Consider the following 23430-nt stretch of genomic DNA (forward strand, 5'->3'; position numbering starts at 1 on the left):
GAGTTAAAGGAACAGGGTTCAATTTTCAATCTGGGTTTTGGTTTTGGTTGATGGGAAACAAATAGACAAATCAAACAATGGCCAAGGTTTTGGGGAAAACAAGTATTTTATCAGCTTGTGACCATAGCCAGAAGAAGAATAAAAAAGGTGGAGGTTCTTTGTATTCTAGGAGAATTCCTGGGATTTGTTTTAAAGAAGATAGATTTACTTCCTTGAAGATGAAATCTATGGCTTTGAGGTGTGATTTTAATGGGCAAAGAGTGGTCTATTTGGAAAGGAAAATTGTGGACACGAGAAGGTTTCTTCAGGTTCCCCTTAAAGTACAGGTTGGTTTCAATAACTTTATTGTTTTTTTTTTCAGATCTTGAAAAGGCACGTCATTTATGAATATTGCTTCTTAATTTATATGATTTTTTTGAGTTTCTTGGTAATTAACGCGTTCTCTTATTAACCTTCTACAGTTCTTAGCTTAGTTTTTCACATGCCTATGAACAAACTTCAAATATTTAAATAAAAGTTTTGGTTTTTGCTCTTAAATAAATTATACTAAACTCTAACATATTTGGTAGTACATTTGGTTTATGATTAAACCTCCTTTCCCCCCATAATTTGATCTGTTGCAAAGATCAATAAACAAATAATAATTGGTTTCTCTTGTCTTCTGGTATTGTTTAGTTGAATCAAATACGAACTGGCCTTATTGGTAAAACTCCAAAGTGGTGGGAGACTGGACTGCAACCAAATATGAAAGAAGTGACATCTGCACAAGACCTTGTGGACGCTCTGTTCGATGCTGGTTATAAACTCGTTATACTAGATTTCTACTCCCCTGCTTGTGGTGGCTGCAAGGCTCTTTTTCCCAAGGTTGTAATAATGTAGACTCATAGACTTACATCATTTGTTTTATGTTGTATTTCTGGTGATTGCAGTGCTATTTTCCCCCAAGGTTATAATAATGTAGATTCGTAGTTTTGTATACTTTGTTTTGCATATTTGTACATCTCCATGTATTTGTGTTGCTCGTATTTCGATGAATTGTGACTCTGAATGTTGGGATCTGGTAGACTTGTCAATTGGCAAAGATGAACCCGGATTCGCAGTTTCTTCAGGTGAATTATGAGGAGCACAAATCCATGTGTTATAGCCTTAATGTCCATGTGCTGCCTTTCTTCCGATTCTATCGTGGAGCGCAGGGGCGTCTATGCCAGTTTAGCTGCACCAATGCGACGGTTAGTCTTGTACTCCCTCCCTTCTGATGCAAATTTTATCAGATACGTTTAGTGAATAGAATTGTAGAAAAGCACCTTATCTGTCAATTTATGCTCATTTTCCCACTATGATGCATTCCAATCAAATATATGGAACTTGAATTCCAATGGTGAAAATGAATAACTTGTTGGAAGAGTCACATTTATGAACTTGCTATGAGAATCAAAACTGATTTCGTCGCTTTCGCTTAGTTTTCAAGATTGTTGACAGATAGATCGCAGCTCAGCTGATGCAACTGGTTTCAAATCTCATTTGACATTGCCATAGTCTATGTTGTCGAATTTTTCACCATGTTTATCATGATATATGTTCCAATTACAATGGTCGAAATGATTCCACAGATCCAAAAGTTCAAGAATGCTTTGGCAAAGCACACAACAGATCAATGCAGCCTTGGGCCGGCAAAGGGTCTTGATGAGAAGGAGCTATTGGCATTAGCTGCCAACAAAGACCTTTCCTTTACCTACAAACCAAAACCAGTTCAACCCAATCCGTATCGTGTTCCTGCAAAGAAAGACATCCTGGTATCGAAAACATGCTTAAACCCGAAAGAGAGTGAGGGGAAAACCTTGGTTGGTGCTGGGGGATGATGTCAGGTTTCCTTTTGGCAGACCTCAAAGGTCTTCCCCACAGTTGCCATTGTAGTACAGAGTTCCATGTTCGTCTTCCATATACAAACATTTATGTTATAAATGGAAAACATAGTAGAGGTTGAAATGCCATTAATGGCAACTTGTCTCCTCCATGGAGTTGTAGGTTATGGATTTAATTTTTTGGATCCTAGCCCGCTTTTGGTTCAAGGGTGATTGAAGAGCAAGTAGCTGTGAATATGTTGATGTAAAAGATTACATTCATAATAATAAATATACTTATATATATTAATATGGTAATATAGAATGAAAGCCTTCTCCTTTTCTTCTTTCCTTTGTGTTTAGTGTTTGATGACAAAGGAATCCCCATGTCCTTCATTCCAGCAAGGAAACAAATGCCAGATTCGAAGCTAGTTTAGCATTACTGTTGAAAAAGATGTACGAGAAATATGTATTAATTCCATCAAAAGAAATATATCGAAAATAATAAAAGTTAAGAAATAACTGTTTTGAAGTTCAGGGCACAAAAATTGTCTGCAAATCGAAGATGAAGATGAAGGTAATCGTCCGGGAAGTTGTGGTGGATTACATTTTCTTAATCCTTCATTTGGAAGGCGTAAAAAAATGAAGAAGCTGCTTATAAAACGGGCGGGCTTGGAAGGCGGAAAGCATACCTTTCTCGATCTTTTTGGCTAAGATCAAGTGTAGTATCTGTTCTTATCAGTTTAATATCTGATACGTGGGTCATCGGCCCACATGATATTAAATTTTTTTTTTGAGGGGGAGGGACCACAACAATAGCTTGCTATTGGGTCTCTCGCGCGTCGCTCAAGCGTTGCACTTTAGCTCGAGCCTGGCGCACCCCACCCAATTGTAGTTCAATTTGTTTTCTGTTTTTCTACATGCCCACCATCGTGTCCTAACTAGTGCCTGCAACCGTTAATCCTTACTCTCCCGTAGATAGTAAGTGACTGGAAATTTCAAAAAAAAAAATCATTTACAAAATGTTTGTATAATAATAACAGATGGTTGAATCAATCTTTGTTATATTTATCTGAGACTCCGATCCATGGGAGGATCGAAGCCAATCCGACAGCTTTATCGGTAGTGATATTATGGAACCAATCGTTGAGGATGATGTTCCTATATTATAATCGAATGTAAAGTTCGGGATTTTCCATCAGGAAGACACACAATGATTGATTCATAAAACCCAAGCTTCTCTTTGCATTCCATAATGTGCATGATACAAGTATGTTCCGGGCTACATTGGAAAGCTCAAAATTCGAACTGTCGGTGTATAATTCAATACAGAAAAACCACGCAAGAACTTTTTTAAACCGATATGCGAAAGTGGTTCCAGGCAAGAGTCAGGACTGGGCTGTAAACATTCGAGAAACAGAGCTTTTAGAAATGTTGAGGGCAACTGGGTAATTTGAAGATTATAGTAAAAAATAAATAAATAAATAAATAAACCTGTCGAATTCCATGCCAGTGAATTGCAAGATTCTCTGTAAACAAATGTCGAGGGAAATTGGGTAATATGAAGATTCATTCTTTCTTGCAAGCAATCCTCTGGTGTTCTTTGGTCAGAGTCTAAAATTACTACAGAAACGCTCTGTTAACTGAGATAACAAAAGAATGAAGGGAACGTTTTCATAATGTTATTTTATTTCACACAATTTGTCTAGAAGATTACTACATAACAGAGAGAGAGAAAAGGAAAGAAACATGAACTTGAAAATGTTACATAACGAACAAAAACAAAACCGTATAAACACAAGAAAACATTAAGCACTGGGCTTTTTATGCTACAACAACAACCATAATGTTCCAATCCAAAAGAGGAGGGTCGAACTATGAATTCAGTTGTAAACTTTTTCATGCTTCTCTTTTACCGTCCTTAACAGAAAATCCGCCAGTGTCACCGCTGTTATCTCCGCCACCGTTCATCACAGCGAGAATGGTATTCATCATAGCTTTTTCATCAAGAGTTTGGGCAATCTTCCCATCGCCGTCTTTGTCAATTGCATCAATAAAGAGCATGAACTCATGAACCAGCTTTTGATTGGCGGCTTCATTGGTAACCATGTCCTGTTTCTTTCTCTTGAGCATTTCACACTCCTTAACCTTCTTCTGAAACTCAAGTTGGGCTGCACTTAGCAACTCCTTCATCCGCCTATTCTCCTCTCGTTTCCTTTCCAATTCAGCTTCCAGAGCCAAAACAATAATTGCATCTCGGAGATCCTGTTTTACCCCCCCAAAAAAAGTACAATATGTGGTATATACATTAACAGAATCAAAGGCCTAATTGTTGTTGTTGAATAAAATCCAAAAAGGGAAATTGAAATAGCAGAAAATATAAAATCTAACCATGGGAGCAGGACGCAAAGATTCGGAAATGGAAGACGGGAATGCTGAAAGAACCGGTGGTGTGAAGGGGTGAGTTGATTTTGATGTATATATAGAAATATAGAATGAAGAGAAGGGACGCCCCCGTCCATTTGACTGACTCAGCATAAGGGGCCTTTTTCTTCCAAAGTTCCTGACCGTATCACCTAATGAAAAACTTTAGGGTAAAATACATCTCATATCATTCAATTGTATGTTTGATAACATACGAGCTACATTTTTATAAACATTATAATTTAATCACTCAGTTAAAATACATAATAAATAAGACATTGATCTTTAAAACATTAGACGTAGGGATGGGCATGGGTCGGGTTTCGGCCAACCCGACCAATCCGAAAATTTTACATTCTTCTCCCGATCCGACCCGACCCAAAAATATATACCCTTCAGGCCTTCACCCGATTCGACCCCGACCTGAAATAATAAAAAATATTATTTTTATTCAATAAAAACAATGATTTAATTGAAAAAATAATATATAGAGGGGTATTGTTGTAATTATTCCTAGATATATAAGGTAAAAAAAATTCGGGATGGGTCATGTCGGTATTTTAACCCTAAACTCGAATCCGACCCGACCCGAACATCACCTTTAAAAAACCCGACCCGGACCCGAAATTAAAAAAAAAACCAGACCTAATCGGGTCGGGTCAGATTCGGTACCCATATTCATCCCTGATTAGATGTAACAATGATATGGACTGATATAATAACAATTTGAGTCTTTAAAGTTGTTCATTCTATTAATTTGGTCTTAATTCAAAATATTTCAAAAAAATTAACCCTTTATATTTAAAGATTTTATCAATTTAGTATTTATTCTTCTCTTATAAATGTTATATTATTTTGTTGGTATTATAAAAATTTAACAGTAACTTTGTTGATTTATGATAGAATATTATTATTCAACAGTTGTTATAATATGATAGATTCATTTAGTTTGATAATGTCGTAAAAATGATTAAGTTAATTAAAATAAATTAAATATGAATAGTTATATTTTAGGATCAAAATATTAAAAATATAAATTTTAATAACTAAATTTATTATTATATAAATTATATTAAATGTCTATATCAATTTTAATGGTAAAATAATTTATTTGTAAAACATTTTTATTTAGAGATTAAAGTATATATATTTTTAAAATTACCATTTGTTATCAATCGAATATATAATTGTGTGACATACATTATGTTTCTCAAAAAATTTCTTAAAATTTAATAAAATTATCAAAAAATAATTTGTAAATTAAAAAGTTAACAAAAAATAGTATAAATGAAATAATTTAAAAATATTAAAAATATTTTTAACAAAATTTTTAAAAAAGAATACCTAAGATGATTTAATTTTATTTTATTACGTGATTTTTTTAATTAATATGGGGATACATGTTAGCATCTGCTCAAAGATTTTTATAATTTTGATAATGAATATTAATATCTCTGTATACATGGTGCTCAACCCCAAACTTCTAAAAATAACAACGATTCTTTAACTATTAAGGTTACTTGATTCGTATTTTTATTACGTGATATTTTGTAAGGTTGTCTTGCGATATTTTTATTTATTCCACATCATTTTATAATTGAAATATCTAAGTTTAAAAATTCTAGTTTGAAAGCTGATTAACTAAATAAACATCGTTTTTATTACATTACGTCCCAAAGCATAAACCAATACAAAACTCAGCCTCTTGCTGATGTAATAAAGACCAACCTCACATTAGTCACTGCCAACTTGGATATTTCGCGGAATGAAAAATATAGTGTTTTCAATGTCAAAGAATTATATTGGCACGTAATCAATTCTTGAGCCTCTTTCTTATATCATTTCAACTGTAATATATTACATTTACACCCGTCAAAAAAATATACTGGCACGTAATCAATTTCTGTTTCAAAAACATAAATGTGCAGTATCTAAGTTTAATAATTTGAGAATCCATTTAGTAAATGCTCTCATTATGTTTTAGGTTCGAATAATTATATTTATAAAATATATTTTATTAATAATTAAAAAATTATAAATATATATTATCTTGTAATCATCTTAATTTATTAAAAAAAATTAATAAATTGAACTAGGCGAGCCAAAATAAACCAAAGCACCCGAAGATTGTACGTGGAAGCAAATTTCACCATGATAAGAAAAGCAAGTACCAAGGATTATGAAATATATTTGATTTCAAATATGAATCTACAGCCTTTACCTCTATGTTTTGGCTCTCAATACAGGCCAACAACACTGGAATTGATATGTGATGTGTATATAGAAAGGATAAACAGGGTGATGAGTTGACAAATTAAGTTTTTGGATTACAGCCCACTTTCCATATTGTTGATGGCGTGGAGCAGCCGGAATGGTCCATAAACAGTTCTTTCCCTAGTCCCTGCAGAAAATTCTAAAATCAGGCCTTTGAATTTTCACGAAGGAAAGTTTTACTATTACTATCCAATTTATTTTCTTATTTATGTATTTCCGACTAACTGAATTTATTTCAAAATTATTATGTTGTTCTGTTTTTCATTATGGAAATCCACCAAAGCATTTGAGAGAGAGAAAAAACAAAAACAAAGAAACATCAGCATCAATCAAACATGCTCCAAACACAGCTGGATTTTGTTAAAAAAACACATCTGGGTCTTTTTCATGGAGCATCCAACTTTGGGTATGATGGCGATTTTCCAAGGACAGATCCCAAAGCTGTGGCCTGTAAACACATACACATCAGGTAGATCCCATTTTTGTCAACAATCTTTTATCATTGTAGTTAAGATCCATGTGGCTTCATCTTTTCGACGGTCATCTAGATTGAATGTTTTATTGTTGTTGTGGACGTTGGCAGATAAAAACTGTACATCAAAATTAGGGGTAGTTGAAGTTAACTTGAATGAATATGATTATGTTAGTATTTGTTTGTTTGTTTTTTAAAGTGTTTATATTTAATTTATGTTTCTTTAAGTTTTTAATATCATATTTGTGTTTGTTTATTATTTTTAAAAGTGTTCGTGTTCTTTTATTTATTGTTCGTGAACGTGTTCGTTAATATATTTACGAACATGTTCATTTAACGTTCACAAACATGATTGTTTAATGTTTGTTTATCAATTGGTTATATATTCAATTTTTAGTTTTATCTAAACTAAATAAAAATGATAAAACTACGCCAATAGTGCTTAAACTTCTTAAAATTCATGGTTTAAATTTTAATTATTACCATGTGTTCAATTTAATCCTTACCTTCACCAATTTTTAAAAATGTAAAAAAATAAAAGGAAAAGGAGAACCAAGTAAACAAGCTTGTTCATGAAAATAAATGAACGAGTCGATAAACGAGTTTGTTGATAAACATAAATGAATCAAACACACATTTATCCGTGTTCGTTCGTTTATTAAATGAACATAAAAAAATTTGTTCATACCCATTTATTTAACTTAATAAACGAACATAAATGAATATTGTACGAACGTGTCACCAACAATTCATCGAACTCTGTTCATTTACACCCCTAATCAAAACAAGTGATAGACATTGCAAACAAGTATCGAAGAAGGACAAACAGTACTTCAAAGATGAAGTTTGTCAAATGTTTAAAAGTAAACACTTCATAAGCAGCACATCAAGAAAAACACTCTCCATACTAAGACCTTCTTTTGCCGATGAACCTCCCGTTCATTCCTTGTATATATTATAAGGGAGGTGTGTGAATTGGTGGTGAAATTCGGCAGTCGGTAAAGAAATAGGTCAAGCAATTGCTTTATTTCGTCGCCTTAAAGATGTTCTTAATTACTCTCTTCCTCATGATTCTGCTTCTAGCCTTGTCAAAGAAATTACATCAGAAGAAATCAAAGATTATTGTCAAAAGACTGTCAAACCTCATCTCTGGAATGGTTTCTCTTAATCAAACTGCCTTCATTAAAGGTAGAAGCATTGTTGACAACACACTTATGGCTCAAGAAGTGGTTAAAGGTTATGGGAGAAAAACATATCCCCTATATATACAATGAAAATTGACCTTCAAAAAGTTTTTGACACACTACATTGGAACTTTATCATTGTTGTCTTGAAAGCTTTAGATCTCCTAGATAAATTCATTGGATGGATTGAAGTATGTTTCACTGAACCAATATACTCAATATCTTTTAATGGTACTTTGATTGGGTTCTTCAAAGGTGCAAGAGGAATTAGACAAGGTGACGAAGTTTTTCCCAAAAAATCACCGGTGATTGGTATATTTACCGATCTAACACCGGTCAGATTATATTTCCCGATCTAACACCCGTAGTAGTAAAGCGCACCCCCTGCCCAGCGCTATATGCTGATTTGGCGCCACGTGGGGTATAGCGCGCCCCCTACCCCGTGCTATACGCTGACATGGGTTACACGTGGGTATAGTGCGACCCCTGATCCTCGCTATACGCCACGTAGGGGTATAACGCGGATCAGGGGCCGCGCTATACCTGGTTATCTGACACATGGGGTATAGCGCGATACAAGGGGCGCGATATACCTTTAATTACCCACCCGTTCACACCCCAATCCTCCCTATAAATACCCTCATCCTCAATCACTTTTATCACACCAAATTCTCTCAAATTCTCTCAAATACTCTCTCTGTTTAAGGTATATTTTTAATATTATGTATTTAATTTATTTAAGTATTTTACTTTATTTAATATTTTACTAATATAATTCTTTTACAGATATATAATGGAAGGCAGTCTACTTCGCTTGGATGGAAATCATATATCTCGACACTTTGCTGATACAGTAACATTTTAACGTTTTAATTTAATTTAAATTATTAGTAATAATTAGTTGATTTATTTAATGCATGATTATTCGATTAAGAATTAATTTTTTTAATTATTTATTTTTAGGAGAAGGACCGTGTATTAGATCATTTTATTAAGAATCTTAAGTTAGTGATACCTAGTCGTGTCTTGCCGTATTTAGTAGAGGCTTGATTTGGTTACATAGGTAGATATCAGGGTCACTGTAAGATAGAACCAGACCTTATTTCTGCCTTAGTAGAGCGGTGGAGGCCGGAGACCCACACATTTCATCTTCCGTGCGGAGAGTACACGATCACGCTTGAGGATGTTTCTATGCACCTGGGGCATCCGGTGGATGGAGATGTGATATCAGAGATAGCTTTCGGTTCTTGGACTACTTTGTGTCGGGATAATTTAGGATGTGTCTCGGAAAGTTTTATTGGAGGTAGGATACCGTTAAATTGGTTAGATGCCAATTTTCGGGAGTTGAGCGTAGACGCCTCTGAGGATGAGGTTAAGATATATGCACGAGCATGCATATTGCAGTTGATAAGAGGGTTGCTGATGTCTGACAAATCGCGCAACCTAGTTCACTGCATGTGGTTGCGACATCTTAGCAACTTTCGTCTCGCCGGATCATTCAGTTGGGGCTCGGCAGTTTTGGCTTTGTTGTACAGGGAGATGTGTGGAGCCACTGACTACAGGCATAATGCTATCGGAGGATATCTCCTACTGCTGCAGTCTTGGGCATGGTATCGATTACCCTTTTTATGTCCCGTTGTGAAGAACCCATTCGTATTTCCACTACTTCTGAGGTAATTATAAAATTGATTTTGTATATTAATAATTTTATACAACGTATAATAAATTTTTTTTCCTTGAATAGGTGGTCTATTGATAGGAAAAATCATCAGGAGCTACCTGATGATTTAGAAAAAATTAGGGTGCTAATCGACCAGAAGGCTGGCACACAAGTATGAATTTTAATGTTTAAAAATCGATTTTAGATTATAGTTATATAATTAGATTATTATTTTGATAAAAATTATATATTATTTGTTTTAGTTTGAATGGGTGTCATATTCTACTGATGATGTGAGGGCGGTGATTCCACCTGAGTTGAGGGGTCCATCAGATGTTTGGATGGCGATGATCCCTCTGATCTATTATGCGACCGTCGAGTGGCACTCCACTGATCGCATGCTCCGGCAGTTTGGTTGTTTTCAACCAATTCCAAAAGCACCTCACAATATGGATGAGTTGCATAGCTTAGATAGACGAGGCAAGACAGATACAGATTAGTTGGTGAGGCATCATGAGTGGGTCGTGTTGTGGGAGAATCGATATCGGTGTTTTCCACGTAGAGAGCCCATTTTTACTGACTTCTTGATGTATGCTGAGGATTATTATGAGTGGTTCAACAGTAACGAGAAATCGTTTCTACTTCCCGAGGATGCACGAGGGCAGACCTTTCCACAACGTCGACAGAGACGTTCACCGACACAGCACCATAGTCCCCCGACTCGTGGACGGAGAGCAGGTGCTTCTGGTTCATCCTTAGATGCACCAGCAGGACCTTCACAGTAGCCACTGTAGCCATTATGATGCCGCATCCATATATGATGTCGCCATCACCTTTCTATTACCAGATGCGTCACCGCCGCCTTCACCTAGTTTTATAACCCCTCCGCCGCCACCGTCACAGATGACCCCTCATGGAGACTATTATGAGTCTATATTTGTAGATTCGACTTGGGGTTCATATACTGGATATTTAGCGGGTACAGTCTCATCACCCATGGCCGCAGCACAGACACCTCATGTATAGTTTTCACACTCATCGATGTATGGGTTTTCCTAGTTTTCGCAGGCCGGTGGGATAGTCAGTCATACACCTCCAGGGTCCTTATTCTATGGAGGTGCTTCATCGTCATCAGCTCCTCATCAACCTAATGTACCTGCTCAGGACGATGACGACAACGATGACGACGACGATGACAGCGAGGAGTCAGAACCAGTGATATGAAGAAATCCTCCTCGAGACTGATAGCCACCGCCCTACGGAACACATTCGCGACGCAGACATCGATAGATTTTTTTTATTATATTTGTATTTACTTTATTTTGTTTAATTGTAATTTTTTATTATTTCTCATTTAATACTTACTTTATTTTGTTAAATTTGTTGGACTTTTTTTAATATATTTCAGTTAATTTTGTTTATTACCATTTAATATCAGTTATTGTAATTTGGTTATCATTTACCATTTAATTCTTATTGTAAGTTTGTTGTATTTAAATACCAAATTGTTATTAGTTTGATAAAATTTAATGATTGTGTTCGTTTTTTAATGTTCATCAGCGATTATCGAATGACATTAACTTGAAGTAAATGCAAATTAAAATACAAGAATTATTATTTGATAAACAAATACATCATTTCCTCATCAATTGTTACTTGATGACAACAGAAGTGGACATGTTTTTCTAGTGTGTCATGGGTTTCTACAATGGCCACATCTTCTGTCTTGTCTAGATATTTCTCGAATATCCATATCGTAATGAATTCGATTGGATTTTGGATGACCACGCTCCCTCAATAAACTTGGATTTGGTACAATCGGAAGATAATCTTGAACCTCATCAGGGTCTTTGTCATTACCTATGGGTTAGTATACCTTAAAAATTCAAATAGTAGGTATACGGGATCCACAAAATGGTTATAGTCTTGATGTGTATGCGAGCAAGCTGCTATCACATGAGAACATGGATACTTCAGAGCTTGAAAAAACCCGCAGTCACACGTTCTGTCCCTTAGATTTACTCTTAACGACACAGCTTCAATCCCTTGAAGAGGTCGCGGTAACTCTGTGACACGAAGCATTTCATGCCTTCTAGAGAGGCTTGTTACAGACATTTCATTTCATGCAGCAATTTTTTTTCTGTAGATATGCAACTAATCTAGGGTGATAGACATGACCGCCTTGCATCCAGGTTTGAGCTTGTCCCCCGAGCTTTGCAAAAAGCGCCCCCAAATAAAAATATGTAGTTTTTACCAAAGTCGCTACAGGTAAGTGACGTACACCCTTTAAGGTTGAATTGATTGCCTCAGCCAAGTTGGTCGTCATGTGTCCATATCGATATCAACCATCATATGCGTTCGTCCACATTTCTTTATCGATGAGGCTGATGTAATCGTATCATTCCTCGTTCTTCGCCCGTAAATCTTGAAGCATTGATTCAAACGTTCGAGGAAGTAGTTCATAACCTGATCAAAAAATGTATAACTTACTAACTTGCTTTCTTTGCAAAATTAAAATGATCAAAAAAATATATAACTTACTAACTTGCTTTCACTTACCCATGCACACAATTAATTGACGCTCATCATTCTTCTTATACCTTCCATGATAGTTCACAGCAATGTGTCGGAGATAATACCTATGTTGGACAAAGGGTGGTTGCCACATTGGACCCAAAGACTGCTGTTTTGATCCCAGCTCCGCGATCTGAAATGACACAAATGTTTTCCCTCGTGATAACATGTGCACGTAAATTTCGGAGGAAAAAAGCCCAAGAATCTATATCTTCTCCTTCGACAATAGCAAAAGCAACTGGAAGAATGTTGTGATTGTCATCTTGGACAACTGCCAATAATAAAACTTGCTTGTATTTTCCATAAAAGAAAGTCTCGTCGATCTGGACCAAAGGCTTGCAGTATTTGACAGCATTAACACACTGTGGGTAACTCCAAAAAACCCGGTAGAATAGGCTTCGATCGCGAAGAACTCGATCATAATGGTATGCATAAGAGGTTTCGAAGTCCACAATTATCCCAGGATTCAACGTTCGCACCAGCCTAAACCAACCTGAAAGTTCGTTGTAAGATGCATCTCATTCGCCATGAAGTTTGACAATGACATTTTGTTTTACCAACCAAGCTTTTTTATAGGAGACAGTGTACCCATACTGCGATTGTATAGCTGAAATCAACACTGCAACAGCTATATGAGAGCTTGCTTTTACCATGGGCATGATGGCTTGGCATATCATTTCAGAGTCCAAGTTGGGATGATCTTGGTTGACCTCTCCAACATAACATGTTTGAGGACCGTTTTATACTGTTAGTTCTCATATGTTGTTTTTCCTCTTCATTTTCGATACGCGAACCATCCAATTGCATCCGTTTTTGCGTCACACACAGTAGTATACATATTTTTCGGTCGTCGATCTGTTGACTCTGGACTGAACAGAATTACGGATATTGTAATTTTTTATAGCCATCATCGCTTCTTCTTTGCTTGAAAACTCTATGCCTAAAGATAACTCACCATTATTTATTGATGAGTAATATCCATAGTCACCGAGATGAGGCATATCCGCAAATTTTGGCCCGTACATTACACCATAATCAGCTTCATACATGTGTGTAGGAGGGTCAGTTTGTGTCACATTTCCTGGAACTTCATCTACATCATCACCATCGGAGTTGAATTGCGGTGATTCTGGGTGAATGAATAGTCTGGTCTCAGCACCATCCGGACCAGGCTCACGAAGCAGTTTTTCTCGTGGAGCATGCGCTCCACATTTAGATCGAAGAACCTACTACTTGCATGTCTTCCCATTGAACTAGAAGGCATATCGACATTAAGATCGAAAAAGCTCGTAGTCGAATACCTCCCTCTGGAGCTTAAAGCCATCGTGTCAAATGGAAACTGCACAGATTGTTGCGTCGATGACATCTCCATATTAAGGTCAAAGAAATTTGCAGATTAATGGCTTCCCCTTGAACTGGACGCGGTGTTTCCATACGGATTGTTCGTGGACCCACATCAGTACATATCGTAAGGAGTTGCGGATGAATGTCTCCCTATTATGGCATTAAAATCATTACACAATACTGTAGTCGGGCTATCAACTTGATCAACTTGTTCAACCAGCCATAGTGGGAGCTTAATGATTGACCCCGAACAGTACGCACTTGAACAAAATGTGCATACATCTCAATAGCGGCGTCTGAATAATTACTTTGAGCTTCAACCATCATTTGAACATCATCATTGTTCGAAAGTTCGAACGCTGTATAAGTTATTGGCAACAATGATGTTGGAAACCTGTACTGCAACGACGGTATTCTTCTACTACTTCCAACATGAATCTTCCTCGAAATCTTCGTTATCAGCTCCTCAAGAGTTATGTTTCTCTTGAATGATATTTTAACAAGCTCATTTGATACAAAAACAACGTCGGTTTCATCTTCTCGAATTTCACCATCATAATAAACAATAGCTGAAAGTCGCGTCATTCTTTGAGTTTAAAAGCGCGACAATATTATATCTGCAAAAAAAAATAACTGAAACAAACCTGATTAAATAAATTATAAATGAACGAAAATATAACACAATAAATTTTTACACTTCAACGTAAATAATATAATTTTATATTATTACCTGCACCGCAAAACTATTTCGACGTATGCTCCCGCTTTTCAATTTTACAAACATAAAAATTAATTGAAAATAATTAATATAATATTTTTTTCAAATAATGATAATAAACAATAAGTATAATTAAAAAATTATAACAAAATTACCTTATAACGAAAAATCGCACGAATTTCTAAATCAAATATGAGAAGATTGCCAGAATTATTACTTGTTGACGGAATTGTTGTATTAATTTATAAGTTGAGAAGAGAGATGCGAGGAGATGTGAGAAACTTAACCGGCGGATGAGGGTAGTTATAACCATATAAGGTGCAGTACATGCACCTCGCTATATGTAATTATTCAGATAAAAGATATAGCGTGGACCAGGGACCGCGTTAAATATAATTCACCCCTACGTGGCGTATAGCGCGGATCAGGGGGCGCGCTATACACACGTGTAACCCATGTCAGCGTATAGCGCGGTACAGGGCGCACGCTATACCCCACGTGGCGCCAAATCTGCATATAGCGCAGTTCAGGGGGAGCGATTTACTGCTACGGGTGTTAAATCGGGAAATATAATCTGACCGGTGTTAGATCGGTAAATATACCGATCACCGGTGATTTTTCGAGAAATACACCCAAGGTGACCCCCTATCACCTATTATTTTTGCTATTTCTCTGAATGTGCTTTCCAGCCTGCTCAATTTATGTGTTGCTAGAGGACTGTTCAATTATCATCCTAAATGCAAACAAATAGGTCTTACACATCTATCCTTTGCTGATGATTTACTGATATTCTGTAAAGGAAATGTGGAGTCAGTTGCAGGTGTAACCTCTGTTCTTGAAAAATTCTATGAATTTTCTGGTTTGAATCTCAATGCTTCAAAGTGTGTTTTCTTTACTGCTGGTACTTCAACCAGAAATGTCAACACCATCAAACACCTTACTGGTTTTAATCTTGGAAGCTTTACTATTCATTATCTAGGAATTCCTCTTATTACCAGAAAACTCACAGTGAAAGACTGTGAAAACCTTATTGAGAGCATCAAATCCATACTTAACCTGTAACACCCCAATTTAGGGGTTAAAATTTAAGAAATTATAAAGTGGTGAATTTAATTGGTATTTTTTGAAGAAATTGGGGATTAAATTATAAAGTTTTAAAGTTGGCAGACCATTTTATAAAGTGCAGGAAATTCAGTGGCTAAACCCATGATTTAACCATTTCTTATATATGATGAATTATAAGTTCTTCCCCGTGCGCAGGTTTCATATTTTCTAGATTTCTCTTCTCCAACAACCCTCCTTCCAACTCCGATCTACTCGCCGTCCGACCTCCGATCGACGAACTAAAACCACCATCGTGTTCGTTGTCAACCAAGGAACAAAACCCCTCAAACCTTTCGTCGTGAATCGTCGTCGTTCGTCGTTAATTTCAGTCGGAAGTATCATCAGTAATAACTTGGTTTTAGTTGGTTTTTCATCAATTCACGACGATCCGATCATCCTTTTACGACACCTCCCGCACCATCGTGTTCTTTGTTCCGTTCCGAGTCTGCCGGTGTCATCCTTGGTCTCTGTCAACGGCGGCGCGTGAGGAGGTGAAGCGGTCAAAGTTTCCGATTCGTTGAAATCGAGCCCTCCGTCGTTCAAAAATTCGAACCGATCTTTGTAAGTATCTCGAAATCACTTAAAATAATTTTTAGAAATTTTTACGTGATTTATAGGACACATGAGTGGCCCCCACGCGCCGCCACTGCGCGTGGGGATGGTCCAAATGACCGATTTGACCAGTTTTGGTGCATAGTTGACCGATTTGACTTGTTACAACCCGACCCGACCCGACCCGTTGACCGTTAACCGGCGTTGACTACTGTTGACCAAAACTTTGACTGGCTTTGACCGGGAATTAAACAACCTTTGACTTTGACCGAGTATACCTATCCTGACATTTTTCGACGTTCCAAATCTGATTCCGCTGTCCGTTTTTTGAAATTCGAACCCGAAGACCTAGATATTACCGGTCAAACCCGTTGACTTTGATTTTGACCAAAAATTCCAAATTTTTGAAAAGTCATATTTTATGTTTTCGATGTCCTGAATCCGAATCCGAAGTCCGTTTCGCCAAATTCGAACCCGGTAAGCTATTTTCACTGATTTATCACCCGATTCGATCCGTTTATCGTAATTAAGCTCCGTTTTATATATAATTTATGTTGATATGTATCTGAGGAATCATTGGAAGTTGAATTGAAGATCAAAGGCGTTCGAATAGAATTTTTATAGTCGATCAGTATTGCACGAAAATCGAGGTAATACTTTACTACCTCTTTATGCTGTATGGAACATGTTTATATTGATAAATGCATGAACAAGATAATGTTGGTCACTTTGGTGGAGTTGAATAATTTATACACTCGATATGATGTGGTAGAAATTTTGTAACTAATTACGGATCGAATGACTAATATAAGAGATTGAGGAATTGTTAGATTAAAGTACAAGTTTGTGATTAGTGATAAAGAAATCAGCCCTGTATCTGCAACTTATAATTTATTTCATCAAAGGTTAAATGTTAAAGGTACTTGGATGAGTGTTGCGTGTTGTGAGTATTATAAAATATACGCAAATAATGTGCAAGTATACACAATAGCTCAAGTAATAAAGTGATGAGTGAGTATCGTCTCCACAGGGATTGGAAGGATATTGAGTAAAGTTTATGCACTATTCTATCTAAGTATAGTTAGTCTTGATATATACAAATGTCACGACAATGGATATGTGTATACTGGTGAATGTGGATTGATGGTGTGATGGTGTAGCAAATGGAAATGCAGTGGCAAGAATAGATGTTTAGTATTGAAAATGATGAAATGTCAAGACAATGAAAAATGGTAAAAACAATAAATAAAAGATAAATAAAATGAAAAGAATATAATCCTCACGTGATAAGCTTTCAATGGAATGAATGGTAGGGATTGATCTAAGAATGCTAAACTTATCTCTCAGGAAGATTTAAGCTATCTGGTCTTTACTTACTCGACAGGGCTTTCCTAACATGTTCTCACATGAACCTAACAGAATAGCATGCCAAGGCATCTGCTCTCACTCAACGATGTTGGACAGCCTACCCTATTGATAAAGATACCCTTTTTAGTCGTTGAAATCCTATCCTAGTCTCTTCCGAGATCTAAGGGATTATGTTATAATATTCCTAGACCGGTTCAAAGCCCCTTGAAAATACTATAACCCATTGCTTATGAGGATCTTGCCTTGCGTTTCTTCCGAATACTTACAAGTATTTTTAGCTTAGGATTCTTCCGAACACCTAACCTTCATCTAAGAAATGGACATTTTCATGTCTATTACAAGCCTAGATGGTGAAGCATTCATAAACAAAGCAAATAAAGAACCAAAATAAACTTAAATATACCATTAAAATAAAGTTAAAACATCCATTAAACCAACACCACCAAATAAGTTAGTTCATGGTGGGGTTCGAAATATCCATAGAAAAATCCACAAAATATTTGTTCCAACAACCCACAAATAAAATAAATAAAATAACAGCAAAGGGAAGTGAGAAAGAGCCTTCGACGCGCGCCACCGAAGGTCTTCTCGGCCACCACGAACCGCCTTAGCTCGCTAGCTCCTCTCGGCGCCTAGCTCGCCACTCCTTGAAGCTTTATCAATGGAGGAAAACCCAAGGAAGAATAAAGGAAAAGGAAAAATAAAAATATGATTTTTCTGCTACAATATGCGTCTCCTTTCTTCCACCCACTCTCTTTCTTGTAAGGTGTAATATATAAAAAATATCTAGGGGTAATGATGAGGTTGTTGGGATATTGTTGGGTGCAAAATACCCCTAGAATCACATGTTGTGCATGAACCTTATCCTTCAGGTGTCAGTGGTCCCCTAGCAGGCTGTTACAGCCATCATTTCACGTGCAGAGCTAGCTGTCCACATACAGTTGTATATTTTTGTCGTTTTCTGCGCCAGAAATGCCGAGGCATTTCAATCTGCTTCAGCGTGTGATGCCGCGACATTACTTCCCAGCTCGCCTATTTTGCTTGTTGTTTCCTGCACATCACTAAAAACCACACCTTCCTCCTCATATAGCACCTTAATAAAATAAAATAACACAACCACCACAAATGCAATTACATGCAGCTACATACATCTAAAATGACTTATATGTACCCTTAAACAAACAATAACTTAAGTCAAAAAGGCCTTAAAAGTAGTCTTTTTACAGAGTTATCAATGAGAAATTATGAGAATACTCCGGTAGGGTAAAATTACAAAAATACCCTTATGTTATAAAAAGATAAGATTTGAATATGGAAGTTAGATAAGAGGATTTTACAGACATATTGATCTGATAAAAATATTGATGTGCATAAGAAATGTTAGTTTTATTTGGAAATTATGGATAACCAGTTTTAATCCTAGGAGAGTTTGTGAAGGATACTAGAAGTCTGTTAAGAGAACAGTTTCAAGATCAGAGAGTGTTAGGAGAGTTTGTGAATGATACTAGAAGTCTGTTAAGAGAACCGTTTCAAGATCAGAGAGTGTTCAAGAAAGCAATTGATCATAGGATCTCTAAATTATATTATGTTCTTTAAGAGCTAATATTGAAATTATATGGTTCAGAAATTACGAAAATGCCCTTGAGAGGTAAAATAGTCTGAGTTAACCCTGAATGAGAAAATACTTCGAGGATTCGTACTTAACTCGATTAAGTACGAATTTGATTGTTAAGATCCTGACTTAGTTTAGGAGAATTCCTGATATTCCGTTTGTAAAATCTGATAATACACTTGACCCAGAAATATCCGAGTTATGAGTAAATACCTGAAGAATAATTTATCGGGGTGCTCTGTTGTCAGAATTGTTCGAAAGGACTAAAATAAATGATAAGATTAAATTTAATAGTAAGATCAAAAGAAAGGAAATGATTAAAATATGTTGAATCTGTAAAATGACCAAAATACCCTTTTAATGTAAATGACTCAAGAATATCACCAAGCTTAGGAATGATTGAATATCCTCGAGCTCTGAAATGAATGGAATAAAACTAAATATCAAAATTACCAAAATACCCTTATGGCCTAAATTAAGTAAATGTCTTGGATTAATTAAGGAATCCAAGTAAGCATATCTATTGGACTACCTTTAAAGGTAATGGAAAATAATTTAAGTGAGTAGATCAACCCTAAAGCTATGTCAATACCTGAATGGCATAGATATTACTGGAACATGTGTTCGTCTTCTCAAGTTTGGCTCAATGATAAATTTTGGAAGTATTCAGCTCAACTCAGCCTAGATCGTATTCAGTACTAATAATTGAACGTTTGTTTGACAAATCAACCACGAAGACCAAATTGAATGGAATGGAAGTACAACATGTATCTGAAATTCAGGAACGTTTGAATTACTCTGAAAAATCCTGAAGTAACTGGAATGGATATGATTGCAAAATGAACTAGGTAACCTCAATGACTGAGGATTTAATAAGTGATTTGGATAAGTTTGGAAACTCTGATGAGTTTACGTAGTGTACAATTACAATGGGTTATGAACAAATTAATCAAGTACGTCAGCATTTCATGATATTATGGAAGCGTGGAAATGAAATAAAGACATTGGAAGATTTATTCAGTGATGATTCCGAAAATGGTCTACGGACAAGAATTTGTGGTATTAAAGAGTAAATACCCTGGAAGAACAATGAATTGACCAATCGACAAGCATTAGTTCTGGGAACTATTTTTCTAAGAGTTATCCGATAATCCGATCAATCGACATATAATATAAATGTCATGAACCTTCATTTCTTCCTTATCAGCTCAAGTCACATTCTGAATAACTGATTATTCTGTCAGTTATTGAACTCTTTCAATAGTGATTCTGAATTCTGATATTCTATCGTATACTAAAGATCCGTGTTCCCCTACTTGTTAAAATTATCCAATATCTTTGAATACTATATGTAAATTCTGGTGTGTTCCCTACTCACATGAATATTTTACCTGATTTTCGATTTGATTTCTGACCTGATACTTGACATGGATTCTGATCTGATATCTGACATGGATTCTGATTTGATACTTGACTTGGATTCTGATCTGTTACTTGACCTGGACTTTGATATGATACTTGACGTGAATTATGATTTGATTTTTGATATATCCGTTTACGAACGGAACATGTTTTATTTGGGGGGTTAATGTTGGAGGAAGAATACCTGGAGGTTCCTCGGCTGTGTGCTCAGGGCCTTACTTACTGGTTCCTTGGCTGTGTGCTCAGGGCCTTACTTACCGGTTCATCGGCTGTGTGCTCAGGGCCTTACTGGACGTGACGGGGTTGTATGGTTCTGGGGAACCTACACATTTTGTTCGTGACGGATGGGGGTATATATATATATGTTTTAAAAAGATCTGAAAAGTTACATGGTTTTTGGGAACACACTAGAAAACCTATTATGATATCCTGAACTCAGTCACCCGAAATATTTCTCTGAAACGAAAGCTCATTGTCCGTTACCACCTGAAATATCAGTAGGATCTCTGCTCAGTATAAAAATCTATAAATGTTCAGAAACAATAAGGAAATATATATTTATCTGTATCTACACATTCATCAGCATCATCTGGTAGTTCTGTATTACTGAGCTTTCCAAAGCTCACTCTATTACTCACCATTGCAGGTTAAAAGAATTGTACAAGTACAGTTATCGACATCAGTAAAGGAATTCTTCCGGCGTTGTTTTCAGAGAATGGTACATGTGATTAGGGGGCATGTAATTGTATTTTGATTTATATACGAGTCTGGAAATCTGTTTTATTTTTAAATAGTGACAATTGATTTTATTAGTTTACACGTGCTGTTAAAAAGTTTTAAATTTTCCGCTATTTTTACAGTGGGTCGCTCCGGTGGCCAAAATGTGACACCCTGGATCGGATCTGGTTACCCTTATTGGTCTGTAGGGGTTACATAACCTCTGGTCTGGAAAACATCTTAGTTTTGCTGGCAGACTCGAGCTCATTAGAGTTGTCCTGTTTAGCATAGCAAACTATTGGTGCAGACAACTTCTTTTGCCCCAAGCTGTTATCAACAAAATTGACTAGTTATGCTCTCGTTTCTTCTGGAAAGGAACTGATTCAGCAGCTACTGGTTTGAGAGTCAGTTGGGACAAAATCTGTCAACTTAAATCCGAATGGGGTCTAGGCCTGAAAAATCTTAAATGCTGGAACCGAGCTTGAAAGATCAAACTTATAAAAAACATTCTTGCTGGAGAAGGTTCGTTATGGGTTGCTTGGATGAACAACAATGTTTTAAATGAGTGCAATTTCTGGCATATTGAGAGAGGCTCGAAATTCAGTTGGAGTTTTAATAGATCGCTCAAGTTAAGTGATGAAGCTCTTCCTGCCATTTCAAACAACACCTTTACCATAAGGGAAATCTGGCAAGAAATCAGAATTAATGGGGAAAAAACTTCCTGGAAATCCTTGATTTGGTTCCCACTTCATATTCCGAAGCATATCATTATTGCTTGGATGGCTCTCCATGATCGCCTTCCTACTCGAGAACGACTTCAACATATGGGGATTACTACTTTCGGGGACTGCACTCTATGTAATGCATCAATGAAAACTCGTTCCCATTTGTTCTTCGATTGTTCAACTGCTTCTTATCTTTGGGAAGCAACACTTTCACATAATGGGATAAAGAAATCTGTTTCAGCTTGGGAAGACATGATTAATTGGGTTACAAATACATGGAAAGGCAAGTCTCTCATTGTAAGTATTTAAAAATAGCTTAGTGTGCTACAATCTATGTTCTATGGGGGTAACGCAACCGAAGAATTTTTCAAAACCGAACAAGAACTACTGAAGATCTCTTAATTTGCATCAAAGAAGTTGTTGTAATCAAATTAAGGGGAAAAACTATAAATACGAATGTTAATATTAACTATTTCCTTTGTAACTCTTGGGGTATAGATTAAACCGATCTTTTCTTGTTGTAAGTATATTGTACATATATTTTTTGTGATCGATTATTTTTGTAGCAGATATTGCTTTCTTTGGGTAATAAAATTCATTTATCCAAAAAAATTATTTTTATGCACTCTAAATTACGTAGGGGTCGGGATACCACTCCTGGGAATTTGTCGGCATTCCAATCCTCGGGATCTGTCGGTACTCATGAACTAATTGGTTATACTATATATTTAATACTCTAATTATTATTTTTATCATATTTTAATTATTAATTATTATTTTTAAAATCATACTTAACATTACGTTTTGATTTCATATTAATTATTCATAATTAAAAAAATTAATAATGATCATGTCATCATTAAATTTGTTTTAAAATGTCACATCAACACTTTTATTAATTTTTAATGACAAATTACCAAAATAAAACCAAAACATAATGTTAAATATTTTAAAAATAATAATAATAATTAGGAGATCAAAATAAAACGAAAGTGATAATTAAGATATAAAACATGTAATTTACTTTAAATTTTAATTTGATATAATGAAATATATAAAGAAAAATATTTTTATTTATACATATCTTTAATATTTTTAATTTAGTCATTATGAAGATAATTAATGATATATATTTAATATAAAAATCATTACATTTTTTTAGAGTTGTATAATTAAATCATATTCTTTATGATTGTATTGGAAAACGTCAACAACTAAACTACCTAGTTCGTCAGCATCTGCAATTGTGGGCTTTTCTTTTGAAAGATGGTCAGCACTCAGCACTCTATATTACAGAAGGCTGGGGGGGCCATTTGATGACCAAAGGTAGATTCTCCACTTTGGTAAGTGCGTCGACCCTCTTCAGTGCAACGTGGAGACAATGATACCGTGATGTCATTATGAAAGGGTCTACATTGACTCCATTGGCTTCGTCCACT

The 23430-nt window shown here is 35.8% G+C and overlaps 2 protein-coding genes and 1 non-coding gene across 4 annotated transcripts; 2 read left to right on the forward strand and 1 right to left on the reverse strand.

Annotated features, from left to right (window-relative positions):
- Positions 1 to 34: 34 nt before the first annotated feature.
- Positions 35 to 2112, forward strand: LOC120117899 (thioredoxin-like 1-1, chloroplastic). 2 transcript variants are annotated; one of them, XM_039138068.1, is made up of 4 exons: positions 35 to 326; positions 676 to 864; positions 1065 to 1229; positions 1611 to 2112. In XM_039138068.1, exons 1-4 carry the CDS (start codon positions 78 to 80, stop codon positions 1857 to 1859), a joined length of 852 nt encoding a protein of 283 aa, XP_038993999.1. In that variant the 5' UTR covers positions 35 to 77; the 3' UTR covers positions 1860 to 2112. The 2 variants fall into 2 exon arrangements, with proteins under 2 accessions (XP_038993999.1, XP_038994000.1); XM_039138069.1 differs by having other exon boundaries at positions 39 to 326; positions 685 to 864; positions 1611 to 2098.
- A 417-nt stretch (positions 2113 to 2529) lies between these two features.
- Positions 2530 to 2726, forward strand: LOC120117950. The gene has a single exon (XR_005515707.1). It is a non-coding gene; the product is annotated as a U2 spliceosomal RNA (small nuclear RNA).
- Positions 2727 to 3631: 905 nt separating this feature from the next.
- Positions 3632 to 4311, reverse strand: LOC120117900. Its single transcript, XM_039138070.1, has 2 exons — positions 4233 to 4311; positions 3632 to 4106 (listed from the first exon to the last, which is right to left on the reverse strand). The coding sequence occupies exons 1-2, from the start codon at positions 4233 to 4235 to the stop codon at positions 3741 to 3743; spliced, it is 369 nt and encodes a 122-aa protein (XP_038994001.1). The 5' UTR covers positions 4236 to 4311; the 3' UTR covers positions 3632 to 3740.
- Positions 4312 to 23430: the final 19119 nt, after the last annotated feature.

This window comes from Hibiscus syriacus, unplaced genomic scaffold (assembly GCF_006381635.1).
Source record: "Hibiscus syriacus cultivar Baekdansim isolate YM2019G1 unplaced genomic scaffold, ASM638163v2 tig00110324_pilon, whole genome shotgun sequence".
In the NCBI taxonomy this organism is placed as follows: Eukaryota; Viridiplantae; Streptophyta; class Magnoliopsida; order Malvales; family Malvaceae; genus Hibiscus; species Hibiscus syriacus.